Source organism: Lytechinus variegatus, chromosome 6 (assembly GCF_018143015.1).
Source record: "Lytechinus variegatus isolate NC3 chromosome 6, Lvar_3.0, whole genome shotgun sequence".
NCBI classification, from domain to species: Eukaryota; Metazoa; Echinodermata; class Echinoidea; order Temnopleuroida; family Toxopneustidae; genus Lytechinus; species Lytechinus variegatus.
In genome coordinates, this window is record NC_054745.1 from 17,361,184 (window position 1) to 17,379,582 (window position 18,399).

The window sequence follows — 18,399 nt, forward strand, 5'->3', positions numbered from 1 at the left end:
TTTTCTTCATTGGTCTCTGAGCTTCCTCTCTTTCATCTTCATCATCTATGAATGCTTCTTCTTTTTATTCGTCTTGATTTTTTTATTCTTCATTGGTCTCTGAGCTTCTTCTCTTTCACCCCCCCCCCCCCCCCCCCCTCTTCGTCATGCCCCCAAGCTAGTAGTCTAGAAGCTATCTGTTGTTGTACATTGCATCAGGCAAAAGATTATTTTTCATTTATTTTCTGGGACTACTATCACAACCTACAGCCTAATTCTGCAACCTGGGATGAGATTGAACATTTCAGGGGCAAGTTAAGAGCGACTTTAAGATCGAGTGGTGATCCTTTATGATTATGATATTGACCATTCAATGTTTGTGGGTGACTATTTAAAGCATTAGAGAGGTTTACCAGTCGTTCTTAAAGTCGCTCTTAACTTACAAACAGCTTTTATGAAACACGCACTTGATGTGCAGTTTAAGACTCTCCCCTCTTCTCATTCTCCTCTTCCCTATCACCATTGATTGCATTATCTTTTTTTCTTGGTGGGCCCTTTGATAAATTAATCTTAAAATGGGGTAAATAAGAACTTTGATAATAAAAAAGAACCATTGCATGAAAGTGATAAGTAGTTGTAATGATCAGATATAAACACCTTTCAAAAATACATTTTGTTTTCCAAGATCTAGTTAATCCACCTGTAAAGGTAGATTTGACAAAGCAGATGTGTTCTAGTATTGATGAAAGTTTTTCATTTTGCAATATATATTATGCATGATCAAAAATATTTCTTAACAATCACAAAGTCTGGCACCCCCCCTCTCAATTCATCATGTTGGGGAGAGGGGGGGGGGGTGCAATATCTCTGCTCATTTGATCTGATAAACCAATCTTAAAATCAGGTTGGAGTGAAAACGTCTATATGCTGAATATTCTATGATGATGCAATATTCATACACGTACAGAAAAAAAAATTTAACAGCCACAAGCATTTTAACTCCAATAGTAAAAGCAAATTAAAAAGCCATGAATTTGGAAGAAAAAAAAACAATTGGACTGATTGTCTGTATTAACATTAAAAACAGTCATGAATTATGAAAATGATTTGATCAATTGCATGCATTGAGTGAATTGGTGAGATATATCAACTCATACATGTAGAGCATTTTACTTGTTTAACCCTCGATGCGTCCCTCCGGCTCTATCGACTTACACACCCCTATTTTTCTTCCTCCAGGTGGTGATGCCCACACTGCCACATCCCCTCACCCCTACCAGTCAGGATCGGGCTACCACCAACAGGGAGGCTACGGGGGTGATGTCTACCACCAGGTCTACCAAGGATGAGTGAGGGACAACACCACGCTGCAAAATCATGGCCATCCTCGTACTCGCCCTTTCATCGATCTTAAAATCAGTTTTCTAGAAAATCAATTTTAAGGCCACATTTTCCAAAGCCTTATATTGGATAACAGTACAATCAATTTCAAGCTATAACTAATTTGGTGTTAAAAATTGATGATGAAATTGATTTTAAGATTAGTGAAACAGACTTTTGGATGTACTACTACGCACCTGACTACCGTATATCTTTTTCCAATATTTCTCTGATGGACTTTATGTTCATGATTTCTCTTATTAAACGTTCCTTCATTGTTATGTGTGTTGTGAAATCTTACATAGATAAATGAATGTATTTCAGGATTTTTTTGTGTGTTGAAATAGATATAGAGTTTATGATTCGTATATTGAAAATTTTAGTTTTAGCCTTTTCCACGATTTCTTTTTGTTTTAGATCATAGAGTTATGATTTTCATCAGTTTCATCTATTTTGAAGATTCATTTAAAAAAAAAATTGAAAGTTTCATTCACATCAGGGCCTGTAACCTGATTTGCAATTGGTCGTATGATTAATTTTAACGATTGCTTGCGCATCATTGGATATGCAATCGATTGTAAAAATTTGTCATATGATCATTTATTTTGGTTTGTAAAATGGGCCCTTGACCGGTTATCACAAACCAAGACCTTTAAAACATGCTCATTGTGACAAGGGTGAAAACTACAAAAGGTGCTTTGTTTTAACACATTCTTCAGCACTGGGGGACTTGTGATATTTTGGTGTTGATTTGGTGTTATGGGCTGATTTCAACACCAGCACAGCACCAGAGCTAAAATAGTTGGGTGTTGGAGCTAGTGAAGGCAATCAGAATCTTGCATTCGACACCATCACAAACGCTAACACTGAACTGCCAGATTATGTTAGGTGTTGGAGCTAGGGAATGTAATTTGACCCGTGCATCAGACACCAACACTGAACCTACCTGTAAGTGTTTGAGTTGGTAAAGGTAATCTGAATTGTGTATCTGACACCAGCACATAAAGACTAACAATAAACTGCAAAATAGGCCTACTGCCAATTAAAGCATATGTAGGTGTTTGAGCTAGTGATTCAATCTGAATGGTGCATTCAACACAAACACTGAACTCATGTTGGGTGTTAACATTTATAGTGAAGGCAATCTAAAGTGTACATCCGACACTAGACATGAAATCACCCATTGTATTGAGAAATACTTCAAGTATATAGGGGGTGTAGGTGCTACTAATATCAAGAAAACTTTTCTTTCCCCAAAAAACTTTTTAAACTCACTTCAACTGCCTAAGAAAGCAAATTTGTACTGTTAACAAAAAAAAATGTGTTCATATCATACTTTTCAAAAAAATACTCTGTTCTTGTATTGATACTGACAATATGACGGTTGAATGTATTTTCTTAGTTTTTGTTTGATATGTGCCAAAGGTGTGAGGGTAAAGTACAAGATGTAATATATACCGTCTTTCCTTGTCGTCTTTCAAAATATTAGAGGAATTTGTGTCTTTCATACCAATCAACAGATTATCTGTTGTGATACAGTTTCGATATCGTCTTGTCCGAGCGGGCATTTTAGGGGATTCCCCTTTCCCCTGAAATAAAATATCCCATTTTCAGACAGTGTATAGAAGTGTATTGATAGACCATTTGGGTTTAGTATCACTTTTAGCCATGAAAGCACAATAATACCATTGTTTTTTTCTGTCAGATAGGTTGGTAAGAAGCTAAGCACAACTGGATAGAAGCATTTATTTTGTTCCACAAAAGTGAATACGTGTGTGACCTTGTGTCTTTTCCCAGTAGCTTGACTGTTTTTTACCCCCAAAGCACGGCCTTTTCCCCTTAGGGAATTTTGTTTACCCTTAGAGCATTTCATTTCCCCAAGAACATTATCTTTTTACAAGGGAAGACGATGTGCTTTTTATATTCATGTCTTCTTCCAACCAAGCAAGTTTTATACTACCCCGCACAAAAGTCTACTTTTACCATGAAGGCACAACAGACCCCTAAGAAGCACTTTTTGTCACAATGCATGCACTAGATTTTAGTAACTACATGTTCATTCTTATTTTTTTCAAAAGAAAAAAACTAAACCTAATGATTTTCAGATAGATTTTTATTTTTCCCTGACTAGCACATATTTACTCAAACCAAGTCCTTTAAATTGTATGTCTTCAATCTGTCAAAAAGGACAGAGTAGAATGCATTATTTTTTTTTGAATTAAAAACATAATTAAATATTGTTGAACCATTACAGATTAGAATATCTTTATTCATTTATTCATCGTTATTCATAAAGATCTTCAAAACAACCGTTTATTCATAAAGAACCTCAAAGCATACTCAAGATTATATTTGTCATTTGATGTATTTATGATCATGGAATATTCAGAGAAAGCATTAATTTTCCTTTCGCTTGCTTTATTAAAATTTATCAAGCATAAAAACTGCAAGAAAAAAAATGAACAAAAACATGAAAATGTTATGATTATGTTCAATTAAGTTGCATAGTATAAACAAGCGTGTTGATCAGTAACTTGGAAAAAAAGAGAAATTTCTTTTAAAAGTAGATGTATAAAAAAAGAACTTATTTTTGGTGTTATTTAAAATGATAATCTATACATCATTTGATTACCCCTATTTTTAACTATTTAATAAAAACCAATTGAGAAACCAATCAAAACTGCTTTTCCAAAATAAGAAAATGCAAGCATCGATCATTTTAGGAAATCTGTTCCCATTTCAATCACCGACTGTATAGTTAGTGTTAACTATTTGAAAAAAAAAAATCATCCAATAACGCAATCATCAACAGACTTCTTGTGATTCCAATTTAGAAAAAGCATTGTCAAATATTCATGTTTTATCTCCAAATTTTATCTTTAATGTTCATATCATGTAGATAGTGTTTGATGTACTTTAATGTACTTTTAAGAACCATTGTATCATTCCGCGAAATTTTTGCTTGTATTCTACTTTTAAATCGTTGTTCACTTTGTTGACCGAAGTGGGCATCTTAGATTTTAAAAAAAATTCATTGATGTACTTTATCACTATCATTGCTATACTGTTAACCTGTTTTTTTGTGTATATTTCATGAATTTTGAGAAAATCTTTTACAACACAGATTTTGTGTGTTTTAGGAGGGGAAAAGAAGAGAATTTCCAGCTAATGCTACAATGAAATGATCCCACCACTAATGGGTAAATTATCCACGAGAGAAACTCCATAATGGATGAAAATTCAAATTTTTTCAAGTTTTCTTGTCGTTACTCTTGCCTTCTGTTAAAAAAAAACACAAGTAATCAGACGGAATTAGGGATGAAATTCGCAAAAATCAACTTATTTAAAGAAAAGATATCGGTATGAAATTTCACATCAGTGATGGCCTATGGCAGAATCTATTTATTGATGTTATGCAGTGCCTTTAATAATTATTAACTTTTTGTGCCATAAGAAAGCGACTTGTTGGTACTGCCTTACTAAAACAATTAGGAAAAAATAACAAATACAGAAGAAGACCAACATACCTACTTCAGTCTCTTTTGACCAAAAAAATATTGGACATTTGGCATTTTCTCTACAAAACAGTAGAAATATTTGTGTGTCTATTGAGTTTTCTCTGCATTTGCCAAAAATACATGTACACTGTGTGTGTTTTTTTTTTTTTTACTGTAGTACAGTACTTGACACATGTTGTGTTCTCTTTCAAACTAGGGAGTACTAAGCATTACATTATGACCTTTTGTATTCACATTTCGTTATGTATTCGGGTTTGACCTTCGAACTGCCAGTTAATGTTGACTTTTCAACTCCTGTACATGCCAATCTGTTCTCGAAAGAGAGTCGGTGCTTTCCAAACAATTGCTTATTATTGAACAGCTTCAAAGTACAGTTGGGATAAAATATTTTGTATTACAAAGAAATGGTCCCATAATTGTTTTAAATTGTTTAAAGAGGAGTATTATTAAGAAAAAAACAATGTGGTTTTGACTATCCATCTTTATAAAGTGGTAAACTTTTCTTTTTATGTCGAATTTTATTGTTCAAACGTGAATTCAATAGGCGAAGGCTTCCCAAGCTCTAATCCATAGCGTTCCCTTGAAAGTAAACTATCCCAGGTAAAATAATACTACAGGTTGAAAGTTGGTCTGGTAGCAAGTCTTATATCAGTTGATTTTTTTTGTAATTTAGGATTTTGCTCTGAGCCAAAATGACGTTTTAATGCAGGAAACTATACCGAGAATCAGTACAAAGTCGCCCATTCATTCAAAGAGGCATACTGTGTGCCTTCTACTGTAAGACTGTGAACATTGTGTAAGTTATAGCCACTACTTCTACTAATTCTCCAGTCAAATGTGAGTAAAGTGATATCTCCATGCATTACAAGTTGGACAAAAGGTGGCGCTGTTCAAAAATGGTAGGATAAGAAGTTCAGAATATTAAACCTTTGATTTACTAAGCGGTGTGATCAATTTAGGGAAGAAAAAAAATCATTTTTGCAAACCATTCATCGTAGAATTTGTTATTTTCATCATTTTTTTCATCTCAGTCGAATTTATTTGTGCATTATCGTGTATTCTACAGTGCCCCCGTATGGACATTCTAATGTATTTTGTTAAGTATATTTTACTTTTAAGATTGTATACTAAGAAAAAGAGCGTATATATGTGTATATTATACAGAGAAGTTTTAAACACACAATATTCTATAATTCCCTGGCCTTTCACTGCAATTATGCAATCTGTTAATGGATGTGGAATACTCTCTCTTTCATTTTATTTTGTTCTGAAAATTGATGTAAATTTTGGCTTGTATTTGAAGAGATCTATCAAAAGGCCAGGGACTTATACAGTAAAGGCCTACTAGGTCATATTGTCAAAGGAAATATTTTTTATTATTTTTCAAATGGTTCTAAGAACCTGTTTTTATATGTTTATTTTATACAACTGCACGAACCCCACCTGCGTTCATCGCCTAAAAGACAACAAAAAAGTGAGAGATTTCTCAGGTTCTATTTTTGTACGTTTTTTGCAATTTTAGCCAGAGTTGAACTGAATCAGAATTAAAAAATGGTTACTAGCTGGTATAATAAGAAGCCATGGAAATTTCATAGCATTCAATGCATATAGCTAGTTACCCAATCAAATTCACTGTACTGAAACAGACAATGCTAAATAGCCTCAAAGGTTTTGAATGGAGAGCCGTGATTGGTTGATTGTAGTTGGACAGGATTATGGCTTAGCCAGTCAAATTGCTTGTGAGATTCTAGTAGCTGTGTAGCCACCTAGTGAGTTAAAGGTGGGCTGTGATTGGCTGATTGCCAGAGTTAGACCCACCAATCGCAAAGCTTGTTTTACATTCCATGAGAAGCTGTCAAGGCTGAAAGGTGCTTTCTGATTGGCTGTGTCCGAGATGAGTTTTCCATTCTTTGCACACGGCACTAAAAGATACGTCTATATGTACCAAGAAGTATTATTTTCCTTTGAAATGCAATATTTTACACTGAGCTGCTATGGTAGCCGCAAAGAAACATAATATGCAGGAAAAAGGGAAAGAAAAGTTGCTTTTTGATAAATAAAACAAATAGCAAGAAAAGGATAAAATTTGATTACGAACATAAATGTAAGATCAAAATAGCTAACAATGCCAAAGAATTTTACAGATGCCAATACAAGGCATTTTATTGTATTCTTTAAATGTACGATAAGAATATATATGTTCAAGTGTAATATGCATTTCTCATATGCACAGAGTTTCTAGAAATGTCATGATATTGTATTGCAGGACAAGTTTCCATTGTTTTCATTCCAGTTTTAATCGACCTGTTTTGACATGAACAAATAATGTTGGTAAAACTCCCCTCTCAAAATTACTATGAAAATGTTGATACCATTTTTTTAGAAGAATTTTTGCACATTGCAAACAGCAGAAAATGTTGTACTTTATACTTTAGATATATACAAAACTCCACTTATTTCAGTATGAAATGTATTTGACAATGGATTATATTGAAGACAAATTTCTTTATTTTGAAGAGTGAGTATAGAGGAGTCGTATTCAACTTTCCGTTCAAATAAAATTTGGTTTTGTCAATATTCTGGTTTTTCTTGAGAACGCTGTACAAAATCAGATATTACTTGTAACTCTGTGCAGTTTAAACCAAAGTAAACTTGTATTCCATCAAATGCATACATGTGTAACAAATTGCTTTGAATTTTAAACATATCTAACCAACGCACGTTTAATTGTAATTCGTAAGCCTTACTTTAAGATAAAAGTACCGTGTAAGAATTTTTAAAACAATGTATACTGTTGAAAATTGTGTGTTAATTCTTCGTAGATTTAAGATTTTTTGCATCATCATAAATGTTTTTAATTCCATTCTTTGAATATTGTAATCGTTGTTCGTTTAAAGAGAATTTCTAAACAATTTTAGCATATTTTTTTCCGTTGAATCTTATTGCTCATCGCTTTGTAGTTAAACATGATTCATTGTCATTCTATCATCTTTGAAATTAAAAGAAAATGCAACTCAAAAAGAAGTATCGCTTTCACAAGTTGTTTTATTCTTGTCCAGAGGTTTTTATGGGTTACTCTGTGGTATACAAACTTTGAGGTTTCCAGAAAGAAATTGTGCGAATTTCCTTAATATTTGCAAGAGAGAAAAGAGACTTGAGCATTTTGTGATATAAGAGGAACGAAAAGGGAAAAGAGACTTGAGCATTTTGTGTTACAGGAAAAACAAAGAGGGAAAGAAGACTTGAGCATTTCGTGTTATAAGAGGAACAAAGGGAAAGGAGACTGGAGCATTTCGTGTTATAGAAGAAAAGAAGAGGAAATTCCTTTAATATGATTATTTCCTTAATAATTGCAAGAGAAAGGAGACTTGGGCGTTTTGTGTTATAGGAGAAACGAAGAGGGAAAGGAGACTTGAGCATTTTGTGTTAAAGGAGAAACGAAGAGGGAAAGAAGACTTGAGCATTTTGTGTTAAAGGAGAAAAGAAGAGGAAATTCCTTAATATGATTATTTCCTTAATAATTGCAAGAGAAAGGAGACTTGAGCATTTTGTGTTAAAGGAGAAACGAAGAGGGAAAGGAGACTTGAGCATTTTGTGTTAAAGGAGAAACGAAGAGGGAAAGAAGACTTGAGCATTTTGTGTTAAAGGAGAAAAGAAGAGGAAATTCCTTAATATGATTATTTCCTTAATAATTGCAAGAGAAAGGAGACTTGGGCGTTTTGTGTTATAGGAGAAACGAAGAGGGAAAGGAGACTTGAGCATTTTGTGTTAAAGGAGAAACGAAGAGGGAAAGAAGACTTGAGCATTTTGTGTTAAAGGAGAAAAGAAGAGGAAATTCCTTAATATGATTATTTCCTTAATAATTGCAGAGGGAAAGGAGACTTGAGCATTTTGTGTTAAAGGAGAAACGAAGAGGGAAAGGAGACTTGAGCATTTTGTGTTAAAGGAGAAACGAAGAGGGAAAGAAGACTTGAGCATTTTGTGTTAAAGGAGAAAAGAAGAGGAAATTCCTTAATATGATTATTTCCTTAATAATTGCAAGAGAAAGGAGACTTGAGCATTTTGTGTTATAAGAGGAACAAAGAGGGAAAGAAGATATGAGCATTTAGTATTATAGGAGAAGTGAAGAGGGAAAGGAGACTTGAGCATTTTGTGTTAAAGGAGAAAAGAAGAGGAAATTCCTTTAATATGATTATTTCCTTAATATTTGCAAGAGAAAGGAGACTTGAGCATGTTTGTGTTATAGGAGAAACGAAGAGGGAATTCCTTAATATTATTTTATCAATATTTGCAAGAGAGATAGGAGACTTGAGCATTTTGTGTTATAGGAGAAAAGAAGAGGAAATTCCTTTAATATGATTATTTCCTTAATATTTGCAAGAGAAAGGAGACTTGAGCATGTTTGTGTTATAGGAGAAACAAAGAGGGAATTCCTTAATATTATTTTATCAATATTTGCAAGAGAGATAGGAGACTTGAGCATTTTGTGTTATAGGAGAAAAGAAAAGGGCATTCAGAGAGGGAAAGGAAGGGGGGGGGCAAGGTGATAGAGAGGAAAAGGAAAGGGAGGGGGAGAGATGAAACTTTCTTGTCCAATGTTTTTTCAGACGTTTCTCCAAGGTATAGAAACGATATCTCTGGAATGAAGTTGTGCAAATTCCCTTGATATTTGCAAGATTAAAGGGGACTGATCTTTATGTGCTATAGGAGAACAGGAAGGAAAGGGAAAGCAGAGAGAGAGGGGGAAGGGGAGGGAAATAAAGATGATGGGGAAGAGAAAGTGTGAGAGTTGTGAGATCAAAGGATGGATGAAAAGAGAGGAGAAAAGGCATTGTGAAAAGAGAGATTTACAGTGCATTAAGAAAAAAACATCTTTATCATGGTGGCTCAGTGACAGTGGTAGAGCGTCTGCCTCATCATCGGGAGGTCGTGGGTTCTATCCCCGGCCGAGTCGTACCAAAGACTTATAAAAATGGGACCTTCTGCCTTCTTGCTTGGCGCTCAGCTTTTAGATTGGAGAAGGGCAATAATATATGTTATGCAGGGCCCGCTGGTAGAGCAGTATGATTGAAGTGGCTACCCTGGGTAAATAAAACATTATTTATCATAACATTTATGACAAAAGGAAGATTTGTACTTCAAAGTAAGAAATCTTTTTCGTGCTGCTTTAAATTCACATATTTTTTCTGAACTCTCAAACTTTTCTCTTTCCGCTGCCCTCACAACCACCTTCATTTCTCTCTTATTTTCTGTATTATCTTTAAAATTGTCTACTATTTGTTGACTTTCCTTTCCATCACTCCCAAATATTTCCTTTTTTGTCCTACGATCCCTTTCGAGCAATTCCTTCCTTGCTTTTCCACGCTTCACTCTTTTCCCTTCCTCACTTTTCTTGGTTCTTCTTTGCCTGTTTCTTTGATTTCTCTGGTACGCCTTTGCCCGATTCTTCTATTTCTCTTTTTAAAATTTTCTCTATCCTTTCCTCCCTTTACATCTCTACCGCCCCCCCCCCCCATTTCACCTTTTTTTTTCTTTCTCCCCTCGCCCAGCAACCCCCTCCTTTCCTACAATCTCACAATGATATTTCATTTCCTCCAAAACTTTTTTTCATACCTTTCCTAACCACCACCATTTCTTCTTCTTTTTTCAATTCAGCTAAGCACAGACAACTTTAATACCGAATTCCATATCAATGTGCTAAATAGATATACAAAGGAATTCAAATAGATTTCATAAATGCAAACTTGACTCAGAAAAATACCAAACAAACCACTTTAGTTTACGTCTGATGTTTTAGTACCAAAGTTTATTTACAATCCATTTATAACCATCATAGTCGAAAATAAACCAACTCACAGAGTCTAGCCAAGTAAAATTAGATCTTCATCTTGCAAAAGTTTTCATAAGCATATCTTGCATTTTAACATGTGTTTATGAAAGAGTAACAAAATGATCCTGGAACTATAAAAAAAACCTTGTTTAAAAGACCAAGTTCATACCAACAATTCAATTTGATTAAATGACAATTGAAGTGTGACTCTTAACTCTTTTCACTAGCTTTAAGCTGTTACTGAAAATTTCTTGTTTAAAAAATATATGAAACAGGCTCCAGTAAAGGCCAAATGAGTGTCACACTTGGTATGACATGCTGATAAAAAGGAATTTGTATACAGTCAACTTATAAAAATATAACAAAATTTGAAGTGACTAAGTTTTTTCAAAAAAACAACAACTCAAATGTGACTCAATAGCCCATTGAAATAAAAAGAAATTCCAGGCATTTTCTTTTTTAAACCTGTCAAGATATCACAGAAAAGATTCTGATTTGTGTGGAAAGATGAGGAGACATCCTTTATTTCATGATCTACCAGAAGGATTAGAAATGCTATCTACATTTGGACAGACAGAACCCCCCATCCCTCCATCCCTCCACATGAATACGGACTCGGGACAATATGCTCTCTCCTCCACGTATGATCTAACACCTTGTCAGGCTGTTCTAGCAACAACAAAAGCGACAAAGAAAGTCTGATGAAGCTTGCAACCTTGCAAGGGAAAGCTTATCAAAAATTGGTAAAATTCTTGATTGTGGAGAAAGATATTTTTCCTCATGTCTATAAACTGACAAAAGCTGTGGCAAATAACATGCATAAAGGTAGACTCGAAGGGGGGATATATAATCTCAAAAGATTTTTTTTTAATACATTGCAACTCTCCCACAAGTTGTTTCAAAACTGTTGTCCCACTTTGTTATCAAGGCATTCATTTTAATTCATTGTTTGAACTATGGAAACCCTTCTCTCACTTCATCTCTAGAGGGCATACTCCATACCTGTCAACCTCTTAGTAAGTGATTCATTTTGATTGGTCAGGTCATATGTCTAGTCCAGACTAGTGCGGTTTCACCCACTGATTTTGCACGGGTGAAGCGCAATGTGTGGAGAAAATAGAATCTCAATGGGATGTCATCTGGCCTGAGTGACATAAAAGTCTACCCAACAAATTTCTTTTTGAGATGACTCTTCCTAAACAAGCTCTTTAGAGAATGGAACAGAGTATCAAATGCATGCTTGAAGTATTAAGCATAACAATCCACAAATATGTATGTCTGGGACTGTAGCATGATTCAAAGTCACTAACTTTTCTTGTTTCCTTCCTTTGAATTTCTTTAAGGCGTCTCTTTCTAAATATTATTCTACATTCTGTATTCAAGCTCTTGGGAAAATATGAAAGACTATCAAACACATGCTTGCAGTATTAAAAAAGACAATCCACAAATATGAATGTCTGGGACTGTAGCATGATTTGTAGTCACTAACTTTTCTTGCATCCTTCCTTTAAATTTCTTCAAGGCATCTCTTTCCAAATATGTATTCTTCATTCTGTATTCAAGCTCTTTTGAGAATGCAACAGAGTATTAAACTCATGCATGAAGTATTACAAATACAATTCTCAAATATGAAGTCTAGGACTGAAGCATACTCTGTAGTCACTAACTTTTCTTGCTTCCTTCCTTTAACTTTCTTCAAGGCGTCTCATTTATAACATCCATTCATTCTACTGTTGAGGTTTTGGGGGAATGTAGCATACTCAGAAGTGAACTGCCTAGTTCCTCCTCCTGTGATAAAATAAAATTTAAACAAATAAAGAGTACACCTGTAATGAACATATATTAACATAAATATTTACTTTACAAATGGCAGCTAGTCTGCAGGCACAGACCCTGATTGAAACTTTCATCAACAAGTGTGTCTTCCACACAACGACTAGCACATAAAACCATGCTGTTTCAATTCAGGAGGGCCCTTAGTACACAAGGCATGAGTAGGCTGCAATTCAGACCTTTAACTTGAGTGAAGGGTTTGCACAGCAGACTAAATGGCGGTATTAACACAAATTCTCAGTTATTTTTTGTTTTCACCTACATGTACTTTATTGTTTCGTGACGGAAAACATTGGAGACACTTTTTCCATCATAACCAGAATAAAATTACTTGGGCTTAATCATTAAAGGTAAAAATAATGAAACACTTATACATTCTGGCCCAAAACAGAATTTGCCTCTATTTGTACAAGAAATGTGCAGATCGGCAAAACGGGGGCCTTTCAAAATGGCCCCGGAACTTTCATGTGTTCCATCTGGGAGATTTCATCTATATTTGTCTGTTACAAAGCGTTGCGATTGACCCTATCAACCACAACTATGGATAGCCAGCAACATCAACATGTATAATGTAAATTGGTTCAAAATATTTTCTAGATATGATGTATAGGCTCTGCATACATCATCATACTCTTGAAAATTCAGTGTGATTCTCTTTGTTTGCTGTAGAAAAATTATGGTATGGATGGATTTCCATAGAGTTGAGATTGATTGGATCAATCGTAACTCTTCGTATGGCAGGCCAAGAACAGTCAGCACTGGCTAAATTCAAGATTAATGATCGACTTAGAAAAACTGGCCTCTGACTGTAACCATGACAACAGTCAGAGAATGAATATTTTGGGGGGCTAACTTCCACGAAATGGTCTACTGATTTCCCATGAACTTTGCAATATGTGATTTTTACAAGGTGTCTCTCTTTTCATTAAAATCAACTTTTTCTTGGGTTCGGCTAGACCATTTAAGATTCAACATAATTCTGTATACATACCTGATACGGCCATGAAACGAGTAGATCTAAGCTCTCTTCTGATTCACTAGACATCTGGAGGGAAAATGAAACAAATACTAGTAGAAAATATCACTTCATTACAAAATAAATTTTGATAAGATGGAACTGTAATTTCTGTAAATATATTTCTTTTAATCAGAAACATGCCAACTCTCATCGCTGTCACAACAATCACCAAGATTAGTCTCTGAAATCACCAACATTACCATCATTAGCACAATCACCGTGATTGTTATCATGACCTTTAACAATGTCCATCTCCATTATTATCATATATTTCTTTCTCCTCTCCTCCCTTTCCTCTTCACCATCATCATGATCATCTTTACCAACATTAAAAATATCATCTTCATCATCATAACCATCAACACATCATCACCATTATCATTATTATCATCACCACTGTCATCATGATCATCATAATCACTACCATCATCACCATCATCATCACCATAATCATCATCATCATCATCTTCATCATTATAATCATCACCATCATCATAATCATCATCACATCATCACCATCATCATAATCATCATCACATCATCACCATCATCATAATCATCACCACATCATCACCATCATCATAATCATCACCATCATCATAATCATCACCACATCATCACCACATCATAATCATCACCATCATCATCACCATCATCATCACCATCATTATCATCACCACTGTCATCATGATCATCATAATCACTATCATCATCACCATCATCATCATCATCATCATCATCATCTTCATCATTATAATCATTACCACCACCATCATCATCATTATCATCACCATCATCATCATCATCATCACCATTATCATCATCCTCCTTATCATCATCATGGCCACCATCATATCTTCAACATTATCATCATCATCATTGTTATCATCATCATAATCATCATCATCATCATCTCCTACCTTAAGTAATATTGATCCCATCATGATGGAGGCATCTGGCATCAGCTGAACAGATTCATGAGGGAATCTCCTAAACATTGTACCATGAACAGAAACACAAAACAAAACATCACCAGCTAAATAACATAGTCTCACATCACAGAAAATCTATCATCATGCATTAAACTTTGTAGATTCTGTCATTTGCATACTGATCTTCTTGCACAAATTTTTGGTCGCACAATCAAGGTCATATGTCATTTAGCGTCAATGTTATCATCATATGAATGGTGTTTTTTGTGATTGATTATTCTGTAGTTGTTTTAAGAATCAGCAATGCTAATATATTGAATAGCATAATGCAGGTGAGACTGCCAGAGGCGCTCCACTTGTAATAAATCGGTCTCCTTTTCACGATTACAATAATAATAATAATGATTTCATACATAATCACGCAAGCCGACAATGCAATAATTATCACTGATGGAGTAATCTTAAAAAGTACCTCTGGCTATTTAGAAATGATCCTCACAAACATACTTACAACACAAAAACTATTTTGCTTTTATGCAAGTTCATCCCCCCCCTTGTAAATACAAGAAAAATGAAAAGCATATGGCTACTGACCTTTTGAGCTTCTTTGTAAGTGCTTCCATGGATGAGGCCGACGTCGATACAGTAGAGGTGAACCTGATATCATGTTCAACCAGGCCGAGCTGCTGCATGACTTTAGATGGCTCCTCTAACTGTATCCTCTATAACAAACACAAATATGAATACACGGGACAGTAGTAAAAATCTCAGTATCCACACAGCAAATGCATGTGACCATAGTATCCAGGAAGCAAACACAAATACGAGAGCATGGTAACATATCAAATGAGTGTATCAAGAAAGAACAAACACAAATATTGTCACATTGGACCATGGCATCAAATAAGTGTACCCAAAAAGCAACACACACTGAATGAATGGGACCAAATTAAATAAATGTATCCAGAAAAAAACACAATTACAAATTATACAAAGGACTACAGTATCAAATAAATATCCAGAGATCAAAGACAAATATGAGCACATGGGACCATATTGTCCATAAAAAAAATCTTCAACACTCTTCAAAATTTATGCTTTAGTATAAATTGAGTGAATAAAAATAATGAAAAATTAGAGTTTGACAATTCGTGAATTTTGTGCTTGCTATATTCAGGAAATACACTAGTAACCTGTGGGTGTCACTCCAGTGTCGAAGTCAAGCTATGGAGAGTGGTTGGTTTCACCTTTGTTCTTATGAGCCAATCAGAAGAAATATGCAAATGAGGTCATTAACATGCATATATTCCATCACCACTTTGCATGGGTAACACTTCTACCCAGCACTTCCCATATGCCAAACGACATCGAAATCAAAGTTTGCTTCTTGGTCAGGTTAACCTTTTTGAGTTTTTTTTTTTTTAGTTTTAAAGATATTATATGTATGCACTGAATACTATTTAGTCATGTACTTGAAACAAAGAAGACCCTAGCCTTACAAGCATTGTTTTTTCAGGGTTCTCCTTGTCTTTCGTTCAATACGTAATTCATTTATATGCTGTGTTTCTTTTTCTACTGTAACAATGGTTTATAATTAATTGATTTGCACTTGTTGAATGTGAAATCACACTTGTATGACCAAATGAATGTGCAGAAACGAAGACGAATACATATCTTATCTTATCTTTGTGGGGAAATGTTTGACGAGAGACATACATCAGTCCTAGTGACAAGTGCCTTCCAGCACGCTGGTTGACCCACAAAAAACATCAATATTTAGCCATGATTCAACACTAGAAATTACCTGATCTCGTATGACAAGTGCTCCATGCATCGTATGGCATTTCTTAGATTCTGGGAGTCCTGACATGGTCATGCCTAGTGTTAAAGGTAAAAGAAAGTAGTTGCAGCAAACAATTATTTCATGAGTAAGCAGGGAATACTTTTGCTTTACAAATTTGAATGGCATTTTTGGTCATAAGAGAGAAGCCATCAACTAAGTAATGTACAGTTAAATACAAAGAGTTTATGCATAGCTGTCTTTCAAAAATGTGGAGCAAATTGCGATGCGATACCAGGAAAATTATTCCTTGGTATGCCTTTAAAATCAAGGCTTATTACCACCATATTATCATAGATCTAGATCTGGTACATGTACATGTACATTGAAATCCACTCCATTTTTGTGAAATCATGAAATCTTAGCTGAAAACCGAAAATTCTGATGACTAACACAAAAAGGTATATCTGGGACAGTGCATTAATATTGCTTGGAAAAATACCCAACCTGTTACGGAATTCTGTGCTTATTTTGCTCATTTCTCAGCAATTACACTTTTTTCAAGAGCCAATTGGCACATATTTTTTAGTTATACATATAACACTTGGATGGTCAATTTCTTGGATTCTGTTTAGACTCGCTTTGAGATCGTTACCACAACTGGCATTTATCTTTAAATAAGATGAAAGATGAATGAAAAAAATGGCAAAAAAAATTGGCATATAATCTCATATTCCCACCAGGTGGTGTTTCAGAAAGATAAAAGCATGATTCATTCATCTGAAATGACCTTTGGCCTTGACCTCATACACAAACACTCCCAGGGTCCTCTCTTGCTATGCGGGTGATACATAGAGGAAAGCATTGAAATATACTCTTGCCTCCTTATTACTTACAGAATTAACCACAATAAGTTGATATCTACCTTAGATTGTGGACTAACATCTCTAGTAGATGTGAAGTAATTCATAATAAAATAATACATACTTTGGAATTTTGTGGCGATGCAGGACACTCTATGTTATTTACAATAATGCGACAAATACCAGGCGCTAGTGCCAAGTGAAATAGCATAATATTGTGAATACACAGGTTGCCTGCTTCATCACTAACATCACAAATTTGAAAATATGAATTATTTGTTTTGTGAAATGGGTTGGCTGAATGAATATAAAGTGGAAAGTTTGTTTTCATCCCTGCAAATTTTCTAGGGTTGCACAGATGGAGAGGTCGCATCTGTTTCATAATAAGGAATGTTAATCATCTCTCCCCTTTCTCTCTCCCCCCCCCCCCCCCCCCCCCCTCTCTCTCTCTCCAATACTACCAGCCCATGTCTGAGAGTCAGAAATTCTCTACAGCAATTTCAGTGAAATATCTGCCATCAAATTCGTCTTGCAAGGAATGTTCGTAGTCCTTCTCTTCTCCCCCCCCCATCCTTTCCCCTCCATTCGTCCCCCCTCTCACTCTCACTTTTTTTCCATATTACCTGCAAGAGAAGCACTCCTCTTCAGAAATCTTAATGAGACATCAGCCTCTAGATCAATCTTGCATGGAATGTTCACGGTCTTCTTGTTTCTCTCTCCCCCTCCCCTTGCTCCATCCCTTCCCCCTCTTTTTCTCTCACTCTCTTTCCATATTACCTGCAAGTGAAGCGCTTCTCTTCAGCAATCCCAATGAAACATCTGCCATCAGATTCGTCTTGCAAGGAATATTAATCGTCTCTCCATTGGCTGGCATGTAACACTGGATTTCTGTACAATGAGGCAGAGAAATAAAATATATGAATGAAAGTTCATTTAGTCTATCATTATGATGATGAAGTTAAAACTTTTAATTGATTGTTTTGAAATTGCAACTTCGTACTGTAAAGATTGTAATGATTAGTTTTCCCCTTTATCTTTGTATAAGTGATTGCTATATTTCTTTGGTTATTACTTCAATACTATTTTCATTAATCTCCTTTATCATTATTATTTTATCATCACTATAATTATCATTATCACCATAATCATCATTATCATTATTATCAAAAACACCATCATCATCACCATCATCATCAGCATCATCATCATTGTTAACCCTATCTAGGCCGGGGGGGCCTCGGAGGCCCCCCCTCAACGAATTGCGCA

The 18,399-nt window shown here is 35.0% G+C and overlaps 2 protein-coding genes across 7 annotated transcripts in view; one reads left to right on the forward strand and one right to left on the reverse strand.

Moving 5' to 3' along the window:
• Positions 1–4,184, forward strand: part of LOC121417109 (APOBEC1 complementation factor-like) — a 42,456-nt gene extending 38,272 nt beyond the window's left edge. For 3 of the 6 annotated variants that reach the window (XM_041610689.1, XM_041610688.1, XM_041610690.1), the window contains one exon: positions 1,219–4,184. In XM_041610689.1, the coding sequence (XP_041466623.1) occupies positions 1,219–1,328 (110 nt within the window). In that variant the 3' untranslated portion in view covers positions 1,329–4,184. The remainder of the gene's footprint in view (positions 1–1,218) is intronic. The other 3 variants (XM_041610693.1, XM_041610692.1, XM_041610691.1) reach the window with 2 other exon arrangements.
• A 7,585-nt stretch (positions 4,185–11,769) lies between these two features.
• The window catches only part of LOC121417111 (integrator complex subunit 11-like), a 29,203-nt gene continuing 22,573 nt past the window's right edge, over positions 11,770–18,399 (reverse strand). The window contains exons 16-21 of the mRNA XM_041610695.1: positions 17,911–18,021; positions 16,295–16,368; positions 15,085–15,212; positions 14,479–14,548; positions 13,532–13,585; positions 11,770–12,495 (exon numbers count right to left, since the gene is read on the reverse strand). Coding sequence (XP_041466629.1) covers positions 12,430–12,495; positions 13,532–13,585; positions 14,479–14,548; positions 15,085–15,212; positions 16,295–16,368; positions 17,911–18,021 — 503 coding nt within the window. The 3' untranslated portion in view covers positions 11,770–12,429. The remainder of the gene's footprint in view (positions 12,496–13,531; positions 13,586–14,478; positions 14,549–15,084; positions 15,213–16,294; positions 16,369–17,910; positions 18,022–18,399) is intronic.